Source organism: Dromaius novaehollandiae, chromosome 4, assembly GCF_036370855.1.
Source record: "Dromaius novaehollandiae isolate bDroNov1 chromosome 4, bDroNov1.hap1, whole genome shotgun sequence".
Taxonomy (NCBI): Eukaryota; Metazoa; Chordata; class Aves; order Casuariiformes; family Dromaiidae; genus Dromaius; species Dromaius novaehollandiae.
In genome coordinates, this window is record NC_088101.1 from 35,275,555 (window position 1) to 35,300,127 (window position 24,573).

Below are 24,573 nucleotides of genomic sequence, written 5' to 3' on the forward strand. Positions count from 1 at the left end.
TCAATCTGCATATACAATATTTACCTCTCGAAGAGGGATAATAAGGCTGCACAGGTTCTCTTCCTTACTAGTAAAGCAAATGTAGTTTGTAGAAACAAACATCTGACCCAAAATGTGCATTTTGTTGAATGGAGTCCACAGAGTACAGTCTGTGTGTCCATCTAATTTCTCATCCTTGGGAAGTCGGAACAATGCACGGTATCTCTCGCTTTTTGCTCTGGCATCAAGATCCCTAAAAACAAAACAAAAAAAAAGATAGCTATTTCTTTTTTTAAAAGACACATAATACATTTTAAGATCTATTTCATTAAATCATTTCATACAAACCATTGCAATTAACACACAGCAGTTACATACTCATACGCAGTTAAGCACAGCAAAACAGTGGACGTCGTTTGCTCAGAGGGGCTGTATAATCTCCCTTACTGGAAGATTCTGAGACCACATGAAAGAAATATTTGCCGTGAATGACTTAGGTACGATGATCCTGACTTGTCAGACGGAACAAATTAGGTGATCTTTTGGCATTCAGCTCAGTGAATCCATTTATTACTTAATGACGCATAAGCCAGAGTAATATTATGACAAAAATATTTCTTTGAGGCTGATTTAGTAACGTGATGGAATCATTATGTCTAGAGTTTGTTAATAATTTCAAGATTTAGTCTTGCTAATGTATTCAGTGTGAAACACTAAGAAGTAATGGGTTTGTACTATGAAATAGTTAGGAAGACAAACCTAAGTGATACAATGCATGTCAGATGTCACTAAGTAATGAGAAATAAAAAAAGTGCTGGTCACAATTCTCTATGTTTCACTAACATGAGCAGCACATAAAATTAACAAGGAGCTGTTCAATTGCTGTATAATATCAATAGAGACGTTCAGAAATATTTTCCAGACTGCACATCCCCTCTTACAATTTCATTTTATTTTATTTTTTTGTAGATCTGCTACTTACAGTAAGTTCTGGATAGAATTCTTTATCCATATCCATAGTCTTTTTTTTAATTCCAGCTATAGGGCCAAATATGTATGTAGGCATGTTTAAGTTGCTTTATAACCCTTGATAACATAAAGGGGCTTTACAACAGATGTCTAATACAGCCAGTATCAAGAGATGCATATAGGAGCTTTGGAACAAATGAGAATTTGGCTCAAACATTTCTTTCATTTTTGTAATGTGTCCTTATTGGCTATTTCTCTTTTCTATTTCAACAAGAGACCAAATAATTATATCTAAATAATTCTCCACCTTTTGCCACCATCATTCCTTTTGAAGGACCAGTAAATGGCAGCATCATTAGAAAACTTCTAGACAAAATGCTGTAGGCAAGAGAACTGAGAAGCGAACCACTAAGAGCCAATACTACTTACCGTTTCAGGGCAGATACTTTTTTGGGAGATTTCTTTTTCAGTTTGGGTAATGACCTGTCTTGTTCAAATCCTTCATTGTCCAAGAGCTGTCGCATAGCTATGTTGGCAAGCTGTTCCATTAATTTAAATGTCTCACTGATATTGAGGAACACGGAGAAGAAATGTTCACTTGACCTTGTGCTCACTTTGATCATATCAGGAAAGAGCAGTGTAGCATTCTTCTCAAGTTGAGTGATATCAACCCAGCGAATAACTAACTTTGCTGAATAGAAGCAAACAGAAAAGATTTAGTGCAAAAAATTATCATATTCAAAAACAGTTGTCTTCCATTTTATATAAAATGTATTCAGACGGGATATTCTAGCATCTTGAAAAGCTGGGAGGACAACATGAACAGACTCAGCCTGTTAAAAAAAAAAAAAACCCACGTACACACACACACACACACACACACACACACACACGAAAACAAACACCCCCCCACCCCACTATAATTACCTGACAAACAGTTCTTATCGCTTGACAGGGACAAAAGTGTTTAAATATACACTTACTTCTATACAGAATACCACACATAAGCATTACAAAGGCTAGGTAGGCTAAAATAATTTATCACTGTTACCGCACCCGCCCAGACTCTGAGGTCCTCTCCCCTTACAGAAGCAAGGAAATGTAGTCTGGACACACCAAACAGGCTTCTGACTACTGCCCAACAGCTAAAACAGTGCAGTTAACTGCTTCACAGTGTATTTTTTAGTAGATTTGGAAAAGTCCTTAATTTAATCATAATATAGCATACTATTTCACTAACAAAACAGGAATTTGAGGAACTAGACAAAAAAATCATAAAAGAGTTTATGTATGCTAAACCAGCTGATGCATTTAATCCTACAGCTATATATCTAGCCAGTCTCTCCTGCTATGGAAATTGCTCCAGCAAATGTTGGCCCATTTTTCCAAAATCAGTGTTAGTCTGCTTTATTTTAGAATTTAGAACTTCAGATATTTCATGGGCATCCAAATGGCCTTGCTTTTATTATCGCAGAAATATCACATTCAATTTTGGGGGGAGAAAACTATAGAGCTTTTCTTTAGTGTCATAGCGTACAACTGCAAGCATTTAGGAATCCTTCTAGCAATACTAAGGCACAACCAGGATACCACACAGTATTCAAAGAACATCTTGCATGGAGGTTTGAAATAAGTATTTCTCCTACATGCATCTGCACTTGCCAGCAGAGTGGCTGAAGCTAAAGGATTTGTACAGGTTATCCCAGGATCCTCTGCTGTATGATTTTTATACATTAAAACATCACATTACAAAACGCCACAGCAATGCTGGATCCTTGGTTTTTCTTTCCACATCGTTACAGTAGGTTAGGATACTGGTTTTTAAAACAGAGACTAAATTTACTTTTTTTTTTTTTTAATGCAGAAAACAATTATTCTCTTAGTCTACATAGCTAAACAGAAAGACTTGAGCATGATCTATTGCCCAAAATCAAGTAGTGCAGACTGGCTCACCTCCTACACTGCTTTGAACAAGCTCCCTTCAGGGCAGAATGGTTGCATCCACACTATATAGCACTTGATCCTGGGTCTCCTCTGAGCCCTTTGTGATTCTCTGGTGTGGTACAAGAGTGGGGCATTTCAGGTTGCAAAGCCCGCCTGGGTAGTACTGGGGAATTGTGTAAGAGCAGAGGGAGCCAAAATTGGTGTGATCTCATCCCTATTTCCTTTTGTACATAGTCCTTGAAGTGAACACCACCTCTAAACCACACCTGGGTATTTTTTTTTTTTTGCAGACAGCTAGTTCACAAAATCCAAAACAAGCCAGGGAGCAAGTGTAGAATTAAGCAGTGTAAACAATCAGAGAATTGATCCCTACTCCAATTTTACTTAGCAGTGTCTTTGTACCTTCAGCATCCAGCAAGCAAACAGTAACAAACTGCAGAAGATTTCCTAACAATTTTTAGGTGCATAGACCATCATTCCACCGTTATACATACCTTCCCTTCCCATAAGGAAAGAATAAAAGCAAAGGTGATTAATGCTGAGATACATCCAGCCCTGACGGGGAACTTTCCCCTTCCAGTAACTGCAGGAGTAATAATTCACTAATTTTTCTTCTTCTGGCATCCCAAACAGCTTGTGAAACTTCACTATGGCTTCCTTAAATTTTTCTGTATCATCATCCTCCTTAATGCCATTGATTTTGTTGTACTCGGCGATGATGCCCTAGCAGGCAGTAAAGGAAGTACATAGCATGTTAGCCACCGGAGTAATAGATACCCTTATTGCCATTGCTCTCTGGATGCAAAGGCCACAAGTTATTGTGGTGTCAAGAAAGTCTTCTTTGTTCCATGTTTTTCTACTCATTCTTTTGCTTACATAGTTACTTACTTTTATTGAAGGCTGTCTTTCTGAAGACTTTGCTTCTTACCATGTCTATGTCATGAGTAACCAAGCACCATCCACTCAGCTGCTTTGCCAGCATCTTGTTTTAAACTAACAAGCCTATCTCAAATATCCCTAACTACTCTACAAGGCATCTAAGACCTGTGAGTTTTGCCCCTCCCAGGTAAGATGCTTCTTGAGAAAACCAGGATAGGATTTCACTAGAACATTTTCTTCTAAGAAGAAGGAAAAAGTCAAAGAAAAAAGAATCTATTACTTATTAAGGAAAAGAAAAAAAACAACCTATGACCCTTCTTAATGGGTCCTGAACAAAAGAGAAGTAAGAGAAACAGAACTATCTTCAATTAACCAACAGAATGGAATAAGCATTCATACTTTCAGGTGCAGAAGAGCTTCATAAAGTCTGAGATGGCAGTAGTCTAGTGAAAGGCTGCTTTTTGATACCTGAAAGACTATAGACATTTCTGTTAAATAACTGAAGTTCTGCTGTACTCACTGATTTTCCAATCTATTTCATAAACCTTCTTTACTGCCCTCTATCTTAAAGTTATAAAAGGGAGGCGACTTCTTGATAAATCGGTCCATTCATTTGGAGAGTAATGATAGCTAACCATCATTTGTGAGACAATTTTTTTTTTTAAATATTTGTCCAAATCTAAAAGTAACAATTTTCTTAAAAGATTATAATTGTACAAAACAGATGTCTTCTGACATAAGGTATTTTCATGAGCATCTATAGCCTTTATATCTGGTCCACTAGTAAAACACACTCAAACACATGGGAATTTTTTAAGACAGCTGACTTATTACATGAAATGTTGAAAGAAAGGAATGAGACAATGTGAATGTCTGGAATACACACAAATTATGTACAGTATAATCATTTTGCTTACACATAATCTTTTATCAACGTATCTATTTTTATATAATTCATAGCATGGATGAAGGGGTTTGTTTTGTTTTGTTTTGTTTTGTTTTTACCAGTATAGCCATTCATTATCCTGTGGGGGGAAAAGATACACTGGCAGAAGCAACCAAAAATCAAGTAGCAATCACCAACCCCCAGATAAAGTGTAAAGGCCAATACTAAGCCATCTAACTACACAGAAGTGGGTAAAGAGACATTACAGAATGAGCATGTGTAAAACAGTTAAAGCTTTGCACTGAAAAAAGAAGTTGCATTGAAAACTGACAGAGCTTAAGACAGAAGCAATAGCACAATTAATTTTGAAACATTTAAATGATTGGAGGTCTACATATAATTTTGTTTTTAACCACATTGCTGTAGTTACATGCACTAATGCCAGGCTCCCTAATTTTCAATACACGTTATCACTCTCCATCCGGTTTTCCTTCAAAAAGGTGGAGCGGTATAGGAATGCTAGGTCAAATTTGCTTAGAATTCACATCAGATTTCCTTCTGCAGTCACATTTATCATTAATAAGATTTATAATAACATACTTAACTACCTGTATTTTTCCTCTGACAAATGTGTTTATGTCATTCTCATTTTCAAAGATTGAAAGAGTTTGCAACAAATTCTGTTCAAGCCACTCCCAATGTTCAGTGATTTCCTTCCTTGAGCAACCTGCATAATAAATAAATAAATGTTACCAATTTCTATGCCCTCTTAAATTATAAACAGAGAACTCAAAACTTGCTAGTAATGAAAGCAGCAATATTTCACCACGCAGCAGATGCTGTATCCTTTGAAATTCCAAAATTCTCTTGCATAGTCTGTAATTTCATAGTAAATAGGTGGCAATTTTCAAGATCCTTTGTAACAAGCACCTATTGCTTATATCAGCATCATGAGCGAAAGAAAAACTAAATTTAGAATTCTAGCCACAACGACAACACTAAGCTGTTCAACTTCACCTTGAAAAGTTCGTAAAGGTACTACTTGCATCTGTTATGAACCAAAAAGAAAAAAACCCAACGGTTGTATATTCTACAATTGGTTCTTAATTGTTCAGCCTGATATAGAACTGTACACTATGAAACAATTATAAAATTACAAGAGCAAACGTTGAAAAGGACAGTTTTCCTGACAACTCTGTTAAAAAGCATCTTCTTCAAAAGAACAGTGCTGAAAGACCTCTAAGAAAGCTAGGTCTTTTTAGGGGTGGGAGAGTTGTCAGAGGTGGTTTACTTGTAATGATGAAAGAATAAACAACTTCAGCAACCCAAGCTTTCTTAGGAGACCAAAAGGGGTCAAGCAAGATAATGCTGATGCAGAAGACTCAGCATACACATAGTCTGTAAAGTAGTATAGCACTAGAATGAAAAAGCTTCTGGCATGAGCTTGAGTTTACATATGCAAATTTCTGCTTTTTTTTTTATTTGAGATGGTATTGCAATAAATAAAACTTTCATTTTGTCCCCTTTGTTCTCTTTATCTCGCATAATAAAGTTGTTCGTGCTGCTCAAGGTCTTTCTGTGAACATCCTGAAGGAAGAATAAAATCCAAGCACTTGCAGAAATTTTGTGTCCCCAAAATGGAGTCTGTGGGATTTATTTCAAAATAGGGTTTAAGTAAGTATTTTCAGAAAACACTCATTAAATGTTCACATACAAATATATGCATCTAAAGCTTGATTTAAAGTATGTCAATCTAACTAGGAAACAGAATCAACGCTAGAGTCTCCCCCCCCCCAATCACAGGTTTTGGTTCATTTTACTGAGAACTAGCGAGGAGTAAATGCTCTTGCCTGCTAACTAGTGCCTACAGAACCCAACAAAGTAAAGCTGCTCAGGCACAAGCAACCACTAGAAAGAAGTTAAGCTACAACAAGCTGCTGCTAATAAATTCTCCAGCTTTGGTACAGGCACAACTAGATTGCCACATATCCACAGTATACCATTTTGACACAAGCATTTCCATGGTTCATAGAAGAACTCAATGCAACTGTCCTGAATACATACCAAACAATTATTTCTTTGCTGTTCAGCAACAAATAATGAGGGAAAAATTACTTCTAGGGAATACAATCAGAGCTTTACACAACTCTAAGGAAAGCAACAGAACAGAATATTCTGTGCAACTTCCTGGGAGTTTTCACATTTCTGGTTGTAGTATAGATAGATAAATCACGCTGCAGATCAGCCTGCCTATTTAACCAATGACATTTCAGAACTGCAAGAGATTGTCATCACTGCTTCTCCTCAAAACTACTGGATGCAATCAGTTCTTTCTGGAACTCAGAAGGTGGTATGAAGACTGATTTATTTCTTCTTGGCTTTTACATTGCTGTAAAAAGCAATGATGACCTATATGAGCTATGTGTATAAAACTAGACTGTCATCAGGACAATTGCTCATCTCTAAGAGCAGTGAAAAGCAGTGCAAACACACTTCCCCAAAGCTCTGTTTCTTAAAACTCTGTTCCTCATTTGTGGCTGACCAGTTATTTTTCATCACTTCTCAAGAAGGAGCTTTGGTTGATATCCTTGACCTGTCACCTCCCATCTCATTTTTTGCATTGCTTTTTGTCTCCAGTATCTTACTGTTTACTCCCCCAGACATTCTCATCTACAGCATATCATGCAATCAGGCCAAAACCCGCAGCTGACACACAGCAAAATTATTCTAATCTATTTCTAATCAGTCTAGACCCTTCTCTTCACTCTCTTTACTCAGGATTGAAAAACATTTCCACTACAATGTTTTAAAGTACACACCTATTCTTTGTCAATCTTAGCACATGTTGAAAGTATTTACTCATTGGCCTTTTAGGTGAATTAAGCAATACCTCCAAATCCTAGGGAAGGGAAAAAAAAATATCCAGCATATACACCACTGCACTTCGGAATACAGAGCAAAAACTGGGAGGAAATGAAAGGGACAACAGTATGTAGAATCGGCTCTTAACCACTCCTTCCCCTCCTCTAAATGGTATGTTCAGCTTATGGTAAAACAAAATGAGCTCCTCCACTTTCAATTTTATGCCTCTGATTATCCAAGGACACACACTGTAAGTATAAAAACCAGTAATTATCTATAGATATCATCACAAAAAATCTGCAAATACACTTAGACAGTCACAAGGCCCATTTCCACAGAGTCACAGAAACTCATATCTGTATGTGTGCACAGTATAAGTGTCTTTGAAGAAACACTACTTTGTTGAGAGCTTTGTGATCCATTATTTTGTCTAAAAGGAGTCTGTAAACAGCATGAAAATTTGTGCCCTCAGTTACTCCTTTTTGAGTTTCTGGGACAGAGGTGCTTACTAATTGCTATGCTCTGATGTTTGGGTGAAGGGAAGATGGGGTTATATGTGTGTCTGCAATCCTCTCTGCCCAGGCACAGATAACGTAAATAAACATGACTTTTACCTTTCTTTCTCATGACTGAGATCCATCAGAAGCTGACCTGCAATGTCCCATTACTTGCTGTCACAGAGAGGCTGACAGTACAAAGCAAGTAGTTAAATGAAGATTCCAAAAAGACCTTCATATTACTGACAACTTCATTAATATCTATTTTTACTATTAGCTGTCACTAAAGGGAAATTATGTCATATGAATTTTAAAATCCTTCAGGGAGTTGATACTAATCAGTATACAGGGAAAAAATGGCTGTTTAATTGAAGCTGTCTATCAGATCTGCTTACCATCAGAAGTGGCAAGAAATACCTGCACTAAGATGAGCTACTCAAAAACTTCATATTGAATTCAGAACATGAGACAGCTCTGGGATCACCTTTGCCAGGCACATGAATCACATACTTATCACTGCTTTGAACTGCTAAAATTTTTAGATCTATGGCAAGCCTTAGTCCATTCCTCCCACTCTTCTCAAGACAGAGGGTTTGTGCAACCCGCCATATCCCTTCTAGTTCATCTGGAGGAAAACTCATCCTGAGTTTCCAAATTTCAAATTCTGTTGGGAAGATGGGAGGTGAGAGGGTGCCACTGTTAGGCCAGAAGCAGCCTACAGCTCCATTACCCAATATTTTTGAATTTTAGGTAGCGTCAGGGGTGCTGGAAGTTAAGTCTATTAAAAGGATGACAGGCATACATGTGATCCCCATTTGTCCTCAATTTCCTTTCACAAGAACAGGGTTCTGGCTGCTGCCTAAAACACTTTGAAACTTTAGGGCTACTTAGGTGTTGCATTCGAAACGTTTTTACTGGCAAAGTAATACTATCAAACTGAGGACTTGACCTTACAAGCTTAGCCAATGAAGGCTAAATAACCTCCATCTTCTGCATTCAGCTGCAGACACTGTTTGAGTTCGCAAATGGAACCAGACTACATGCTGCTTCACCCTACTTGCAAAAAGTGCCTGACCACAGAAATAAGTGTCTGATTTTTACAGGATCTGATGCATGCAGAAATCCTAGTTAATATACCAAAATAGACAGCTCATTGATTTCAGCAACCACTACAATGACAGAAGGAACGGCCTTATGGTTAGATATGTCAAAGCTTGAGCCTTCAAGACCAAAGCTCTTAAGGGTTATCACACCTATTTAAGAAAATACACTCTGTATTTAAGCACATAACCTAGGCACTGCCATGCAGTTTTAAGTACCTCATATCTAGAAGGATGATACACTGTCTGAAATAACTGGGCAGGAAGTGAGCATCCCTGGGACTTAGATGGCACTTACCTTGGAGGAGACTGAGCCTACAATCCAGGAAGCAGGCTTCCTGGATCGCAGGCTCCAGGAATCCAGGCCTTACCCATGCTCAATACTCAGGTGAGAGCTGAGATTGCACTGTCTTCCGAGTTTCCATTTCAAGGGAAGCCAGGTGTCCAGTCTAGATAACTTGGGGACCATAACCCAGGCACTCCCCCTACCATAATGTTTGGAGGTAACCCATCACCCAGGAATGCTGTGCTTCAGAAGTGCGGCTGGAATGAGCCATGAGTGTGGAGAAGAACATGCAAGGAAAGGGGATAGACTCTAGAATGCCCGTGAGCAAACATGTTTGGGAGATGAACAGTGGAAAATAACACAGGCCTCTGTCCCTGCCCCAAGGCCATTTCTGTTTTTACCCAGTCATTGCCTAACATAACACCTCCTATTTTCCTAAACTTCCTATTTAACCACTAGATTTTCTGTTTCATCCTGACCCATTTATTTGTCCTGAAATGACTGTGCTCAGCAGGCAGGATGCTCTGTTAAGTTTTGTGGCACAGTACCCAGGAAGAACAAAAATCCACATGTCAGTATGTGTATCCTCACCACAGGCAATAGTCCAGTATACCAAGGAGTCTGGTGCTTGGTAGAGGATTCGATATGGCGCCACTCTCGCACTGGAGTCCAGCACAACGTCAAGAGTACCCACAAGGAGACCTACAGGACAGGAAATAATGATGAATACACAGCCATAGATCGTCTGGGACCCCATATGCTTCCTCCCCTCCCTTAACTCCTCCATTTCACCCTCCACAGGAAAAGACAGACCTATGTATGCATCCCAACACACTTGTTAGTTCATGTTGTAAAGAGGAAGAGTGACTCAACAGGGAAAGATCTTTAGTTTCAACAAGACTTCAACTTTTAAACATAGATTGATTCTAGCATAAAGGCAGACAAATTAGAAAAAAAGCAGAAGGTAGCTGTTTCATAAATGCATGTTTAAAAAAGCTTAATTTTTTTCTGCGTTTCATAGGCTTTTGGAGCCCTGAAAAAAAAAAAACACCAGTCAATACATCCTAGAATGGCTCAAAATAGAACAGTCAGCTAGGAAAAACATAAGCCAAAGACTTCCAGCAAAGATAATTATGCTATTTTATGGTCTGGCTCTTCAGGGTAGGAAGGATCAAAATACTAACAGTGAAGCTGTTTTCCAGCTGAAAGGATACTGATGAAAGACAAAGCCATTCCATTTCCCCAAAGCAGCTCTGAAAATTCTTTGCTACTGAGCAGCCATCAACAGTTGCATACCAAATGCTACCAATACTCCCTAACAAGATTTCCATGACTTCTAGATAGTATTAGGAAATTATTAAAAGCAAACAAACAAAAAACAAAATGCCCTTTTTATTCTTTAAAGTTATATGAGATTTCCCCATTTTTCACTTCCACGAAATATATTTTCATCTCCTGTGCAAACACGTGGGTTGTAAATTCTTGTGTTGGAAACTCTCAGTAAATTCACATCTGCCAAATGGATGAACTTTAAAAGGAATGTTTTCTGGAAATATTTACTGGGGCAGAAGTTACGATTTTCTAACAGCTGAAATAATCTGCACTCACCAAAACCCCCAGAGTTTTAAAAGACTCCTATTAAAATCCCCTTCTAATTTTGACCAGCTGTTTTCATCTTTCACTGTCGGTTTTATTAGTTCCCCATTCTGCAGTGTCAGAAGTGGTACAGAAGGCTGCTTCCCTAGCTGCTCCTCCTTCAGACTTGCTTTATGCATCACAAAGGTGTAAAAGTACCACCCATTTTCCATCTTAGTAGAGCCGTTAAATCCAAACTGCAACAGACATTTGGAAATACCCCACGTACCAGTGATTCTGTATTCTCCGATTTGATGGTTTTTTTATGTTTGTGGAAACAAAATTCATACACAGTTCTCCACAGGCCAGACTAAATGTAATCTCTTGCCACCCAACCCATTAATATCCACCATTTTTTAATCCAAGGATTCTGAAATACATGAGAAACAAGCCTGGATATGCTATCAGGTCATTAGCAAACAAGGCCAGAAAGGTGTCTGCCGATTACAGAATATGAACACAAAACAGTAATGTAAAATAGTCCAATGTTCATTAGCCAAGCTAGCTCTCGCAGTTACCATGCAATTTTACACCCTCACCTCTCAAATCTTTTTGATTACTGGTGTACACTGCTAAACACCCTCAACTGATACTCCACCACCCCCTAGATACATCTTGACTGCTTTCAAACTGAGGACACTGAAGTAGTTTATAATGTTCTTTTAAACTTCCATTACCTTGCACTCTCTTCTCTTACGTATACTCTCCATTCTTCCATTACAAAAAACAATACAACTCTGGTCCAGAAAACAATGTGTACACATTCCACTTCAGCAATGGGCAAAGATCCTCAAACATATAAAGTTACTAGTGAGTTTAAGAGCATTTCTCAACTGGAGCACAGACCAAGCCAGATACTATGAGTTTCTCCTCCGGGTTTGCTGCAAACAAGTGGCAGGGCTTATGCCAAAGATTATTCATGTTTTAAAACTTCGTATGTCTACTGATAGTACTAAATATGCAACAGGCATGATGCAATATTAAATAAAGTTGTGTGCTGGCCAAACACACTCTTCTCTGGGGTACAAATACACTGTTAAGCCTCTGGAATACTTAGAAACATGCTCATTTGCTTCTTCCTCCTGTATTGCCAAATTTATTGGTGTGTGGATGGCCCTACTAATTTTGCCACTAGCTCTAGGAGGGTGCTACAGCTGTGAAAACTGGGATACACAGCTGAGGACAAAAAGCTAGAACAGACCAACTGACTTGCTTAGCAACACCAAGTTAAGACAGGCTCCTTGCCCTACCTCCTTCTCCCTAAGACACTGAAAATAGGAGGAGAGGGGGAAAAAGTAAAGCAAAACAACAATGTATGATGGAGCACTGGGCTAGCCAACACCAAAACAACAGATGGAAGATATGTGAGGAAAAAGAAGAATACTTTCCATTGGTGCAGAGTTGCCCAGTGCCTTTTCCCTGGAAACAAGCTGTAGAAATGTCCCTGCAGCAAGCTTAGAGGAAGAAAATCCACAGAACTCCAAAAGGCCCCGAGGGAAATTCAAAGTCTAGCTTTCTGAATCAATTGCAATGGACACTATCACTAAAATCTTACTTATATAATAGAATATCTGTTTTGACAGAAGATATATGTGGCATTTCAAAAATAATTTATGTATTATTATACATTAAGCCAATTAATATTAACTATTCTAATGATACAATTACCCTTATTGCTGCCCTTCAGAAACTGCTCCATTTTGCATTGTAGGTCAGTTTTGTGTTTTGTTTTGTTTTTTTAATGCAGATATGTGATGCAACCACAATGAAATAATAGCAGTTTAAACTGATAATCTCTCTGAGGAATTTCTATGTGGAAGCAATCATAATTAAAAATAAAGAGAAATAAATAATCAATTTTAATCCTGTTCATTAACTCTTCATATAGCAAGTACCTTCTGAGAAATGTTGAAGAAACAAGCAACTGAAAGTACATGTAAAAAAGAAAGAATCATATTGCTTAGATTAGATCGTTCCTTGGGCAAGAGCCAATGAATTACCCAGTTATCAAACCAATGTGACTATGCTGATTGCAAATTTCTTTCCTTTTATTTCATCAGGTTTCTCACAAGACATAATGAAACAAGGGAAGGAATTTCCAATGCAAGAATACTAAACCTGCAAGCCCTTGTTCAAGTGAACAGTTCTCATGAGCATAGATTTAAAGCATGTGTTAAAAGTGGGATTAGTGCCCGACTAACTGATGACAGCCCTGATTCTGAAGGCACTCAAGTACAAATAACCTTATATCTAGGACCAGCCCCACCAGACACACATGCTAGATGTCTGCAGCAGCCAGACACAGACATGGGGAGGAGGAGGAGAAGGGAGGAAGAACATCTTCATTTATACGATAGGGTTTTTTGAATAAAGTCAGCTTCCTCTTTTGCATTCTCATGTCATAAAGCAAAAGACCAGAAAAACATGCAGTATTTTCTTTCTCTTTTGTGAAACACAGGTATTAGCAGAGGAAAATCAGACACAAATGTAATGTCTGAAACCAGGGAACACGCAGACACAACTGGCTAAGAGGCCTGTGCAATTGCTCTTGCATCATATTACTGGAAGGACATACAATGCCCTGGATGGTTTTACTGGAAAGGAATTCTGTTACTTGATGCAATTTACAGTGAGGGAAGAAATCATACTACAGTTTACTTATGTGAACACTATGCCTCACATTTAGTTTTAAGCAGGAGGGGGATGGGCAATAATCATTGCACAAAGTGTAGAGATTAGTAGTCTGTACTCATGCATTGAATTATATGTACTGTGCTTGTAACTTTATACTAGTAAAAATCACTTTGAAATTTGATTACTAGAAGGGATTACTTCAACATGAAGCCTGATTTCCTGTATAACACAAACCCTCTTTAAGCCAAATGATTTCTATTTGACCAAAGTGTACTTTCCAGAATGGTATGTCATCTTGATTTGAAGCCTAGCCCAATTGATTCTGCCAGCTAGACTCTTCCAAACATCAGTGCACTCTCCTCTCCTTGGGGATCTGCAGGCAGTGCCAGACTGCTTACAAATTGCCCACAAATGGTAATGAAATCAATGGATGACCTGCAGCAGAATCAAGTTGTTATATCTTAAATGACCACTACTGAAAATACACACACTTTATAGTATATGAAGACAAATAACTGTGGAAGTCGCAATGTTTTTAGTTGTTTGGATATACATATATTCCTGTACTTGATGACTGTGACACAACTATTTGCTGCAGGTATAATCTCCCCTCTTCCTTTTCTTCTTTATTTGAAAATATAACCAGTGATTACATTTTTATGTTTCATAAGAATTTGCTAATTTATTTGCAGTTACTGATGTTTAAATTAAAAGGAAAAGCAAACTTATGTATCTTACATATGAACAATCATTTTTCGTTACAACAGGATTTCTTCCACTGACAAACAGTAACCCTTTATCAACAAAAGTCACGCTTTGAATTAAATAAAAAAAGGCATGTGCGCGCATACACACACACCAAGTAGATTTTACTGCCTTGCTACAGTCCCTCTGACAGCAATCTTATGATTAAGTTTGTGACCTTGCAATGTTTTACCCACTAAAATACACAAGGTCCTCAAGGTAAATTGGATTATACACTCAAGAGTGAAGACCTGAATTATATATTACCTTTTGAGTGCCATATTAAAGCACCAAAACCAATTTAGGTATTGTTTATGAATTACAATGAATAGTGATCCTTCAAGTCTTAAAAGTTACTGGCAGCCATGGCTTTGTTGAACACCTAACACTCTCCAGCTCAGGACAAGATCAGAAAGTGACACTTCTAGTCCAGCTATACTATTGCAGCCCTCAGATTGGGGATATTTTCAGTTCAGACCAATGATCTATGCTGCTTCCATTCTTCAGTGTCGTAGGCAATTTGCAGGAGCCTTGCCTAGATGTGGAAGGAGGTCATTTTGCAGCTGGTGCAACTGTTGTGCCTCATAATCACTGCCATCCAGGGACATGCTCTCCCCCCCAGCTTGCCAGATGCCAAGCATACGTTATGGGGAGAAGGGAGAAGCTGCTTGTCCTTCACCTGGCTGCTGGAAGCCCTGCCCTGCCACTATCACTGCCACATCCTTCTCCAGCTCCACTCAGTGGCTATGGCTGCTGCAGAAGACCCAAGAGTCAAACAGACAAAGATGCTTGATGGGGAGCAGCTGGTAGCTCTTGGGAGTCACATACACCCTTCTGCTCCAGGGAGAGGCTGAAGAACGGTGCAAGCACCCCACAGAGCACGTGGGCAGGGCAGCAGAGCAGCAGATGCTCCTTATTTATTCCCTCCTTCCCTTTCTTCTAACCTTTTGGCTGCCACTGCTACTGGCTTAGCCTGGGGCTGGGACAGCAGAAGCCAGAGTATATTTGCTTCCACTTGGCTTCGCACCCATAGGGATACTGATTGTGTCATCCTCATCAAGTCTGTCAGAGATCTGAGCGTTATCACCTTGCCAGGGGTCAGTGCTTCCTTTGTTTCAGTGGCAGCTTATCAACAGAAACAAGCCTGCTGAGGATCATTTTCACTATATGCACGGCTCTTTTTGCTGTGCTAGTAACACCATCATGCAGGCCTACAACAATAAAAATGCACTACATCCCTCATTATTATTATTATTCCAAAATTTTACATAAATTGTTTTCAAGAGAAGGTGACTGCTGACAAACCACAATTTATATACTGAACAGCCTGTCAGTCTCTCAAACACCTTCAGTAACAGATTTTTATTCTTAAAATGCCTAAACAAATGGCATGCATGCATCTTTTCAGCACCTAGAGCAAATGTAGAAGTATACATTCCAAAAGAGCTAAGATTTAATACAGGTCAGACTGTGACTCTTGGAGTCATGCTGATGAACTGTTACTCAAGTAGTCCCATTTATGTCAGTAGCCTATTTATGTATGAGCTCAACATTGCAAATTGGAATGTCTCAATCCATTCCTAAGAAAGCTTGCAAAATCACATGCTTCATTAGTAAGACTTTTTTAAAACAGGCGTACTGACATTCCAACACTGAATGAAACACATACTGCTTAAATGGTTCCCAATATTTAAAGCATGTTAAAGACCCTTTCTTTTCCCACCATGTAGGATGAACATGTAACACGCTCTGGTCCTAATCCTGAAACACTGAAGGGACCCATTTGGATTGCAGACTTGGGCTGAATTCTGAGAAAGCCTCATTCAGTAGTGTTGATTTATACCATGGTTTCATCCTGAGCATTTAATTTTATACTGATTCCATGGACAATGGACAAACTCTTCCTAAAGCTTAGATATTACTTCCTGGACTGTAAGAATAATAACTCCTAATAATACATACTTAAGATGTACAGACAAGCTTTTGTTTTTCCTAGTCACCATAATGAATCATTATTTTTCCACTCTTTCTCAAGGCAGTCCACGTGTTTATGTAATCAGCTCACTCATTTGTTGTTACAGGAACAGGTCATCCAATTACTTCTCTATCAAAACCCAACCTAAGCAACAATCTGAACTCCGTAAGTAGTATTATAGGCATACCCTTCCAGACGAGTCATCAGTTCTATTTGATTTCATGGGACAAACTAAGTGAATAGTATCATACACCACTTAAAAATAATCCAAGTGTTAAATTTCCCATCCTCGTAACAATATCCACAAAAGTATGAAAACAACATCATTGTGAACACCACCCTTGAAGCTTTTTATAATGGGATAGACAGTTCTGCAGTCTATGTGTGTATTCATTAAAAAGGGGGGGGGCCAAGATAATCCCAAAATATTTATTTGATAATGATCTTCCCATACAAATTATATAGCATTGGCTTATGTGGACATGCAATGCTGTTTCAAGAAAAAAATTCTTCCTCTGAAATTAAGGCCTAAAATTTGTTAAGTCTCCCTCAGTGACTGCCTTTGCTGCTCTTTCTTTCTCCCAACAAACTTTACAGGACATTGATTTGCCTATCCAGAGATTCCTTTGTGCCCAAGTTTTCAAATATCTGGAGTGAAACTGGCTCAAGGAAGTGCTGTCACTCTGCTGACATTTAGCAAGATAAGCAGCAAAAACAGTACTTGTTCTTTCTGACTTCGAGCTGAGGAATACAACTGAGAGAGAACAGATTTAAAACCTAAGAAATTCTTAAAAAAAAAAAGATCATATCTACAAAACTCAGGAAGGGCCAGTGTGATGGTCTAGCTTGACTACTGCAACATAAAGCAGCAACAAAGGGTAAAGCTTTCATCCTCCCTTCAAGTTTAACAACTGTGATTGAACTAGATTATTTTGTAGAAATTGCAACTTAAGAGTGATCAGCAATTGAACATCCACTGCAGTACTTGCCAAGGTATCCAGATGACTCATGGCCATCCCTGTTAAAATCTACATCGTAACTCTAATCTAAATCTGACTAGGTTTAGACTTTCATCTTTTAGAACTTCTTGTAACTTTGATAAATTGAAGAGCCTTAATCCTTGTAAAATATGACTATATTGGTCAATGTTAGCAACTAAGATTCATTTAAAAATATTTTAGGATTGTAAAACTTTGCTGCCTTTCTCCTCAACAGAGACAAAATCATAATGTACACACAGACACACACACACAGACACCAAAAGAATTGTCTTTACTTCCATCAAAATCAAGTTTACGGACAATGAAACGTCTAAGTGCAGTAACTCACAAATAATACATCTAATGAACAGGGGTCCCAGAAACAAATCTGCTAGATACAAAATAAAACAAAAACCTAATGGAAGTGGAAAAAGTCTGGGTAGAGAAACGAGTACCAACAGGACGTACTAGACAATTACAGCTATGTGAAGGGTTACAGATCAGAGGAAACTGATACTTGGACAAAAACCCAAATAATCTCACACACCTGGAGAAAATAAATTTTGTATTACATGTCAATCACATCATGCTATAAGGTCATGGAGAAACAGTCAGAAGAGAGATGGAGTTAACACTTGCCTCCAAGGTGGTTCTATAATAATAATAATCATTTTATATATTACATATAAAAATCAATTAAAATAATAGTCAATAATTTAAGAAATAATAAACAAGATTAGTAAAACATCAGAACTCACTCCTTTGGAGTTTGTTAAAAACAACAGCAAAAAAAAAAACAAAAAAACCCAAAACACCCTTGGGGAAAGGCAGAGCCAAGAACCATCGCCCAAAACAGAAGGGAAGTCACTGAATTTCACTTGTGATCAGAACTAATTCTTGTTAAGTATCCCATTCCCTCAGAATAGTGTAAGCAAGTTAAACACAGATTCCACCTCATGGCACAGTTTAAATCAACTACATCTGTACCAACATAAGATTCAGGTAAACTACATATGATTCACGAACAAATCAAGTAAGCATGTCCAATTTAAAAAAGTACTGCCAAATTAGGAAGAAAACTGATTGTAAATTAAATCTAGCCAAGAAAAATCAATGACACAAAATTGAGAAGTGTCTACAGTAAGTTAATTCAGCTTGAGCTAAGGAACAGTCCTGAAGCACATCAGGATCAAATACAAGATAAATCTTAAGAGAGGTGAACAGGTTTTCGAAGAAGCAAAGCACACTACCTGTCCTGACTAAATACCAACACAGACAGAATCGGACTTCAATAAGCTATCAGAGGAGGTATTTTACCAGGGAAAGAAAGAATGCTGAATGGAAAATCCAAGTACTTTGGCTAATGAAACACTGGAAAATGAAAAGGGGAAGCAGAACACAGAACTATGAGGAAAGAACCAAAAATACATAGAGAACTTACTAGCTGAAAGGGACGCTGTTGTGGTGGTAGGAATTTACAAACCCATCACACCAAGCAGATCAGGACCATCTGAAAACTTCAGAACAAAAAGAAATGGTGCCATTGGAAGCTGGGACTAGAGAAACTCACAATCAGTTGGAAAGAAAACAGACAGAAGATTTTGAAGAAATCCTCCAGGATTTAAGCCCACATTAGAACCGGATTTGAAGGCAAAGTGTAAATGTCGAGTATTGAATGTCAACGAGGATCAGACTTCAGAAGTATGATTAGCAATTGCAGAGCTGAGAAAGAGCAAAGTTTCACAATCGAACTATTAAAACCATTTATACACCTTGTATCTTTATATTTCAGCAAAATCAGTGGCAGCAACAACTCTGGCCTCTTACAGGAAAAAGCTACATTACAGAGCATGATACTATGAGGGATAAAAACAGCAGAGGGTGCAAATCTTTGAGAAGAACAGAGAAAGCTGAATTGATCCTGCACATGCCAAATGTTTACATGAAGAACAACTACACAAGAATATGCACTTTTTAACCCACTTTCAAAGGCATGCGACAGTCTATAGCAGCCTACCTTGTGGAACCTTTTTAAATTCTACAAAACTAACTGAAACTGTCAAAGCCACGAGCCTCTGAAATATGATATATTCTTATAAGAGTGAGTAACTGGACATTAGAGTGATGTGAATATGGATACTGTTGCAGAAAAGTGCCACATTCTCTATACCTTTCAGTGTGGTACTAGACAATGATAACAAAAATCCTGTAAGTAATACAAACTCTGGTATAATGCAGAAAAATTACTAACAGGCCTAGACTTGACTCATTACATTGTGTTCTTAAGTGACATTACCAACAGGGCTTCAGATGAACACAGATCTCAGAAAAGAACAGGCCCAGAAAACATCTTTGAATTCCAAGTGTCAAGCAGTAATATTATGTTAGAAGGCAAAAACAGCAAAGTGACAGATCAGTTCAGAGGTGTTTGATGGGTCACACTACTTACTAGTGTAAAAGATGAAGTAGTATCAAGGATAGGAAAAAGTCTTTCACCAAAAAGCAACACAGTATGGAAACAAAAACTATGCTGCACCAAGCAACACTGAGACTTTTCATCTCGAGCACTGTATCTGTGCAAACAGTGCATTGTCTGTAAGAACTGGAGATCAACACAAGTACAAGACAGGAAATGAGACACCTTCCAAATAAGCACATGTGAACGTACCTGAGAATTCAATACAAAGACTGGAGAACCAATCCAGAGAATCAGAGAGCAGTCCAACTGCCCATCTCTAGACATGTGGATGACATCTCAAAGTGGATATCATACGGCGTGAAGAAGTAAGTATAGCCATAGCGAATCCTAGTAAGAAACTGCAGCAGCAGGAGAACAGACAATTTTTAACAACAAATGACAGAGCGGAGTGCAAGAGACTAGTTTCCACTCCATAAGCCAGAATGGACATGGAAAGCTGATGGATAAACTGACTACTGATATAAATTATGCTAGTTGCATGCATTTTTGGTAACTGCTTTATTGCAAGTATCAGGAAGCAAGTGTTTTTCTCTGAAGCATACCAAATGTTAAAATCTTAACTGCTTTAGTCAATATGGAGAAAAAGCATCAAGTTTGTTAAAGCGTGCAACGTCTTTTCATGAAGACAGCTGATATACTGGCCAAAATCTTAAACATAAGCAGGTTTTTAAGCTATCCTTTCCTCAATGCTCCAAGCTGAGAGGATGAAAACAGGGCAAAATTCCTTCCCCAAATTTGGGCTCCTACCTGTATTGGTCAGGAAGGTTGCAGAAAAGTGTTCCAAGTTAGAACACTGTCACAATATTAAAAATTGTATTAGATTTGACACTGAAGGCCAGCATCAGTCACTCAAGCTCAGAATCTTTCCTTTCTGGCTTTCCAATGTGGAAATTGTGTGTCAACCCTTTCCACACAAATATCTGGTGAGAAAGACAGTACTTCATCAGTTTCTTTTATCATCAGAAGTCAGCAGATTTCCATCTGCTCTCTTCCACTTAAGTATTAGAATCATCTTTGGCAACATCTCACGGACTCACAAACCTGCACTGACGCTCTCACACACGCACTGTCCCAGCTGTAAGCATAAACATCCTATCTGCAAAATAGTTCACTCCTAAAAAACACAGCTCTTGCAAGCTAAGAACAAGAAGTTATTTGTTTTGGGATTCAAAGGGATCTTACAATAACAGCATCTTAAAGAAAGTGACTTAGAATTTCATCTCTGTTTCACACACAACTGCATGCACATAAAAAAGGCGGCGCAGCACAGTCACATAAGCTAATCATGCCACACCCCCAATCTCTCTTCCGGTAAACTGTAGCAAAAGCATTTGTTATGCTGTCAACTACTAGCTGCGTTAATTTCTGGCAATAATGTTTTCAAATAAGTTTGGCAAGCTTTACAATAGCATAGCAGAAAGCAAACGTTGAGACATTTAAAATCTATTTCGCTTCACAATGAAGTATATACCTAACACAAATAAACATAAGCCTCCAGTTATTTATAAAACTTATGACATAATCGGGATCCTTACGTCCATGAAAGTAGTATGGTAGTGCAAGGCACAATGTCCAAATCACGGGAGAGATTAGGTTCACATCCTCTCCAGCTTTCCCTACTCCAGCTGACACAGGTTGCAAATGCCGTAACACAGTGGATCCTATTGGGAACAAAGCATTTTGTACAGGCCAAACTGCCAAGCTGCTCAAGGGAGGTAGCTGATGGGCAAACTGACAGCTGTCAAATAGTAGAACAGGTATTAAAAAGAGAAGATTAAGAACACCCAACACCACCGAGAAAAATAATAAGAAGAAAAAGAAAGGCTTCTGCCCTGTTGATGAACAAAAGGAAGATCAAAGTCTTGACTAATGGTCACTCAAAAGCAAAACACAGGCAAAGCAGTATGTACAAAGCATGAAATGATTTCATTATGGAGAATATTGATCAACCATCAAATACATTTAAAGCAGGAAAGTACATTTTTGGTCTTGTCCTGGAAGAGTAACGCAGTGATGCAAGACAAAGGATTTACAGAGCAGCTATTAAAACCCAATCCACAAGCTGTCCCCATTTTCCTTTTATTTAAGAGGAAAATAAAACCCAAACAACTCTTCGATTAGGGCATGCTTACAATGGAAAGTCACGCTGGTATGACTGGCTCTGACGTAGACACAATCATTCAAAAGAGTCTGGGCCTTAACTGGGTAAAAACATGCATTTTTTTGCCTAAAAATGGCAAATTATTAATTACCTACATTTTGTTAGCAGAGATGACTTCTAGGGACTGATTAGGCACTGCCTTAACACTTAATCAAGCTTCTAGCAGGTTACATTCCAATATTAAAGTGCCGAAAGTATTTGTAATGTCCAAATGAGTATTTAAACAAGAGAGCTTCCTCTGTTCAACTGAGTCATGTAAATCCAAGCCAAAGGCAGAGAATCAGCACAGAAAAGACTGAGATTTCACCCCTTCCCCCAAACCGAACCATACTGCCTTTCCAGCGAAGGGTTGCTACACTCAGAGAGGAGACAGAGGAATAGGTGAGGTGAATACTGCTCTTCTGCTTCAACAGAAAGTCATCAGAATTACTTTCACCCACACCCAGGGCAATATAAACTGCTTCATTTTGGACAGAGGTGCGTGAATGGCACCTACAAGATCCACTCTCCTGGGCTTTGCTCTGGTGGTGCTAACCTCCATCCATGTGATGGTAATAAATATGGGATGGAGGACAGGTAAATCTGAGACCCACTGCAGTCATGTCCACAGTGACTATCAGCCTTCAGCCCCAACTGCACAGCCAAAACACCCAGCAGCAGTGTTGTTCAGGAGTGCTGCCCCGACCTTCCCCCTCTCACGCCCATTCGCCCGTACCGAAGCACCCCGGCTCTTCTGCTACGCCAGCGCGATGGGATTACAGTGCAGCCACAAGTTTAAGCTCATCGAAGTTTAAAGAGTTAACAGAAGGAAAGAGGGGCATTAGTCTTAACCCAGATCAGTTTGCTGACTGTTCAGTTTCATGGCAAAGCTGGATTTGATGGCAATGCCAGTGAATCAATGCTTCTCATTGTCGAATCATGGTTTAAGTTATACTAGTGAAGCCATCTCATGTTGATAAGCCCCTATGTTCATCAATCAAAGACAACTGTCGTTCTACAATTTAAGATAAACTACTTCAAGAGTCAATAATGAGGGAGCACATGTCAAGAGAAATTAGATCACAAGAAATAAAAAGTGACAGCTGTATTTATATCCTTTTTTCATGTATAAATTCAGACTACTCCCACCACAGTGAAAATCTTACATACAGTATTTCTAGTTAACTTCAAGGACATGTGATCTGGTTTCTTGTAGAGCAACAAGGCCAAATTTTGTACAATATTCAAGGGCGGGTGGCTTTTTAGGGCATAACTGAACAAATTTTAGTATTATGTCATCATAGACAGAGGAACTATGGGAAAAAAACTGAAGAGGTTCAGTCTTCTATTTCTCTAATTTGGATCAGATAGCCTCCAGCTCTGTCATTACAGTTCATTCTTTATCATCTACAGAATTTCCACAGGATCATCCAAAATGCTATCCTTATCACAAACTACATACCCTGCTGATGGCTTTAGCAGTTCTATTTTATTTTACTTTTTAGAAACTTCAGGATCAGTTAGGTCCCTCAACATTTTCCTTTTAGCCAGTCTCACCTATTAAGAGCAAGCCTTTGTCTTTCTTGGCCTGCCTTGGCCCTCAGTGGGTAGACCACAGGTGTTACAGCAACTGGCACAACACTCCAGTATTGGTGTTTCCATGAAATACAACTAATCATAAGCTGCACTTAATTTTGTGCCTACCAGGTTGGGAGTGGCCCAGCCACTCTACTGACATCTTTCTTCCTCTCCCACCCTTTGTCCACCATTGTGGCAAAATCCCACGTGCTAAAACAGCAACATCTGACAAGTTCCCATATAGCTCTTTTACTACTGCCAATACTAATAACTTTATGAAGGCTGTTTCTGCATGCTAGCACAACGGGTGCTTGTTTAGTTACAGTTCTAGCAATATAGTGAAAAAGGCTACAACTTCTCTACAGCCCCCCCGACTTATACAAATAAACAAAAACCTTAAAAACTGGCTATTTGTTGCTACTATCTCATCCCCAGCGTAGGTGCAATTCTAGGCAAAGGACAAACACCAATAATAATAGCCACATGGAAAGCAGTTTACAAAATACCAACACACCTTTTGCATTCTAAATCAGTATTCACTGTATAGACTGCATCCACATAGTCAAATAACTGATACACCGCACTAAAACTTAAATTCCAGGGGAAAAAATGCGCAAAGACAGAACTACTTCTGTACTCTGACCTCCTACCAAATGCTGCAGGCTTACCTGAGCTTCACAAAAGCAGCAGCAGACATTTACAAATCCTGTTCTCACTCAAAGGACTAAATCTTCAAGAGTTGTCTCTCACTCTGTACAGTGATATCATCAGACTATTACACATACAACTGCAACAAGGCTTACATATATATGCATTCTGCTGAAGAGAAAACCCAAAATTGTCAAAATACTTCCCCCAATAATTGAGAGATGTTTGTGACACTGACTGGGTTTCTCAAACAATCTCTAATTCAAAGGTGACAAAGCCAGAGAGGCATGAGGATGCTTAGTCAGACCATCTATGCAAGACAAACAAGGAGACCTTTGGAAGTAACATTCAGTTTCCT

The 24,573-nt window shown here is 38.6% G+C and overlaps 1 protein-coding gene across 1 annotated transcript in view; it reads right to left on the bottom strand.

Annotated features, from left to right (window-relative positions):
• The window catches only part of TBC1D9 (TBC1 domain family member 9), a 56,809-nt gene that overhangs the window by 30,277 nt on the left and 1,959 nt on the right, over nucleotides 1-24,573 (bottom strand). Inside the window, exons 2-6 of the mRNA XM_026106132.2 lie at nucleotides 9,994-10,104; nucleotides 5,266-5,384; nucleotides 3,387-3,615; nucleotides 1,378-1,639; nucleotides 25-232 (exon numbers count right to left, since the gene is read on the bottom strand). Of these exons, the coding sequence (XP_025961917.1) occupies nucleotides 25-232; nucleotides 1,378-1,639; nucleotides 3,387-3,615; nucleotides 5,266-5,384; nucleotides 9,994-10,104 (929 nt within the window). The remainder of the gene's footprint in view (nucleotides 1-24; nucleotides 233-1,377; nucleotides 1,640-3,386; nucleotides 3,616-5,265; nucleotides 5,385-9,993; nucleotides 10,105-24,573) is intronic.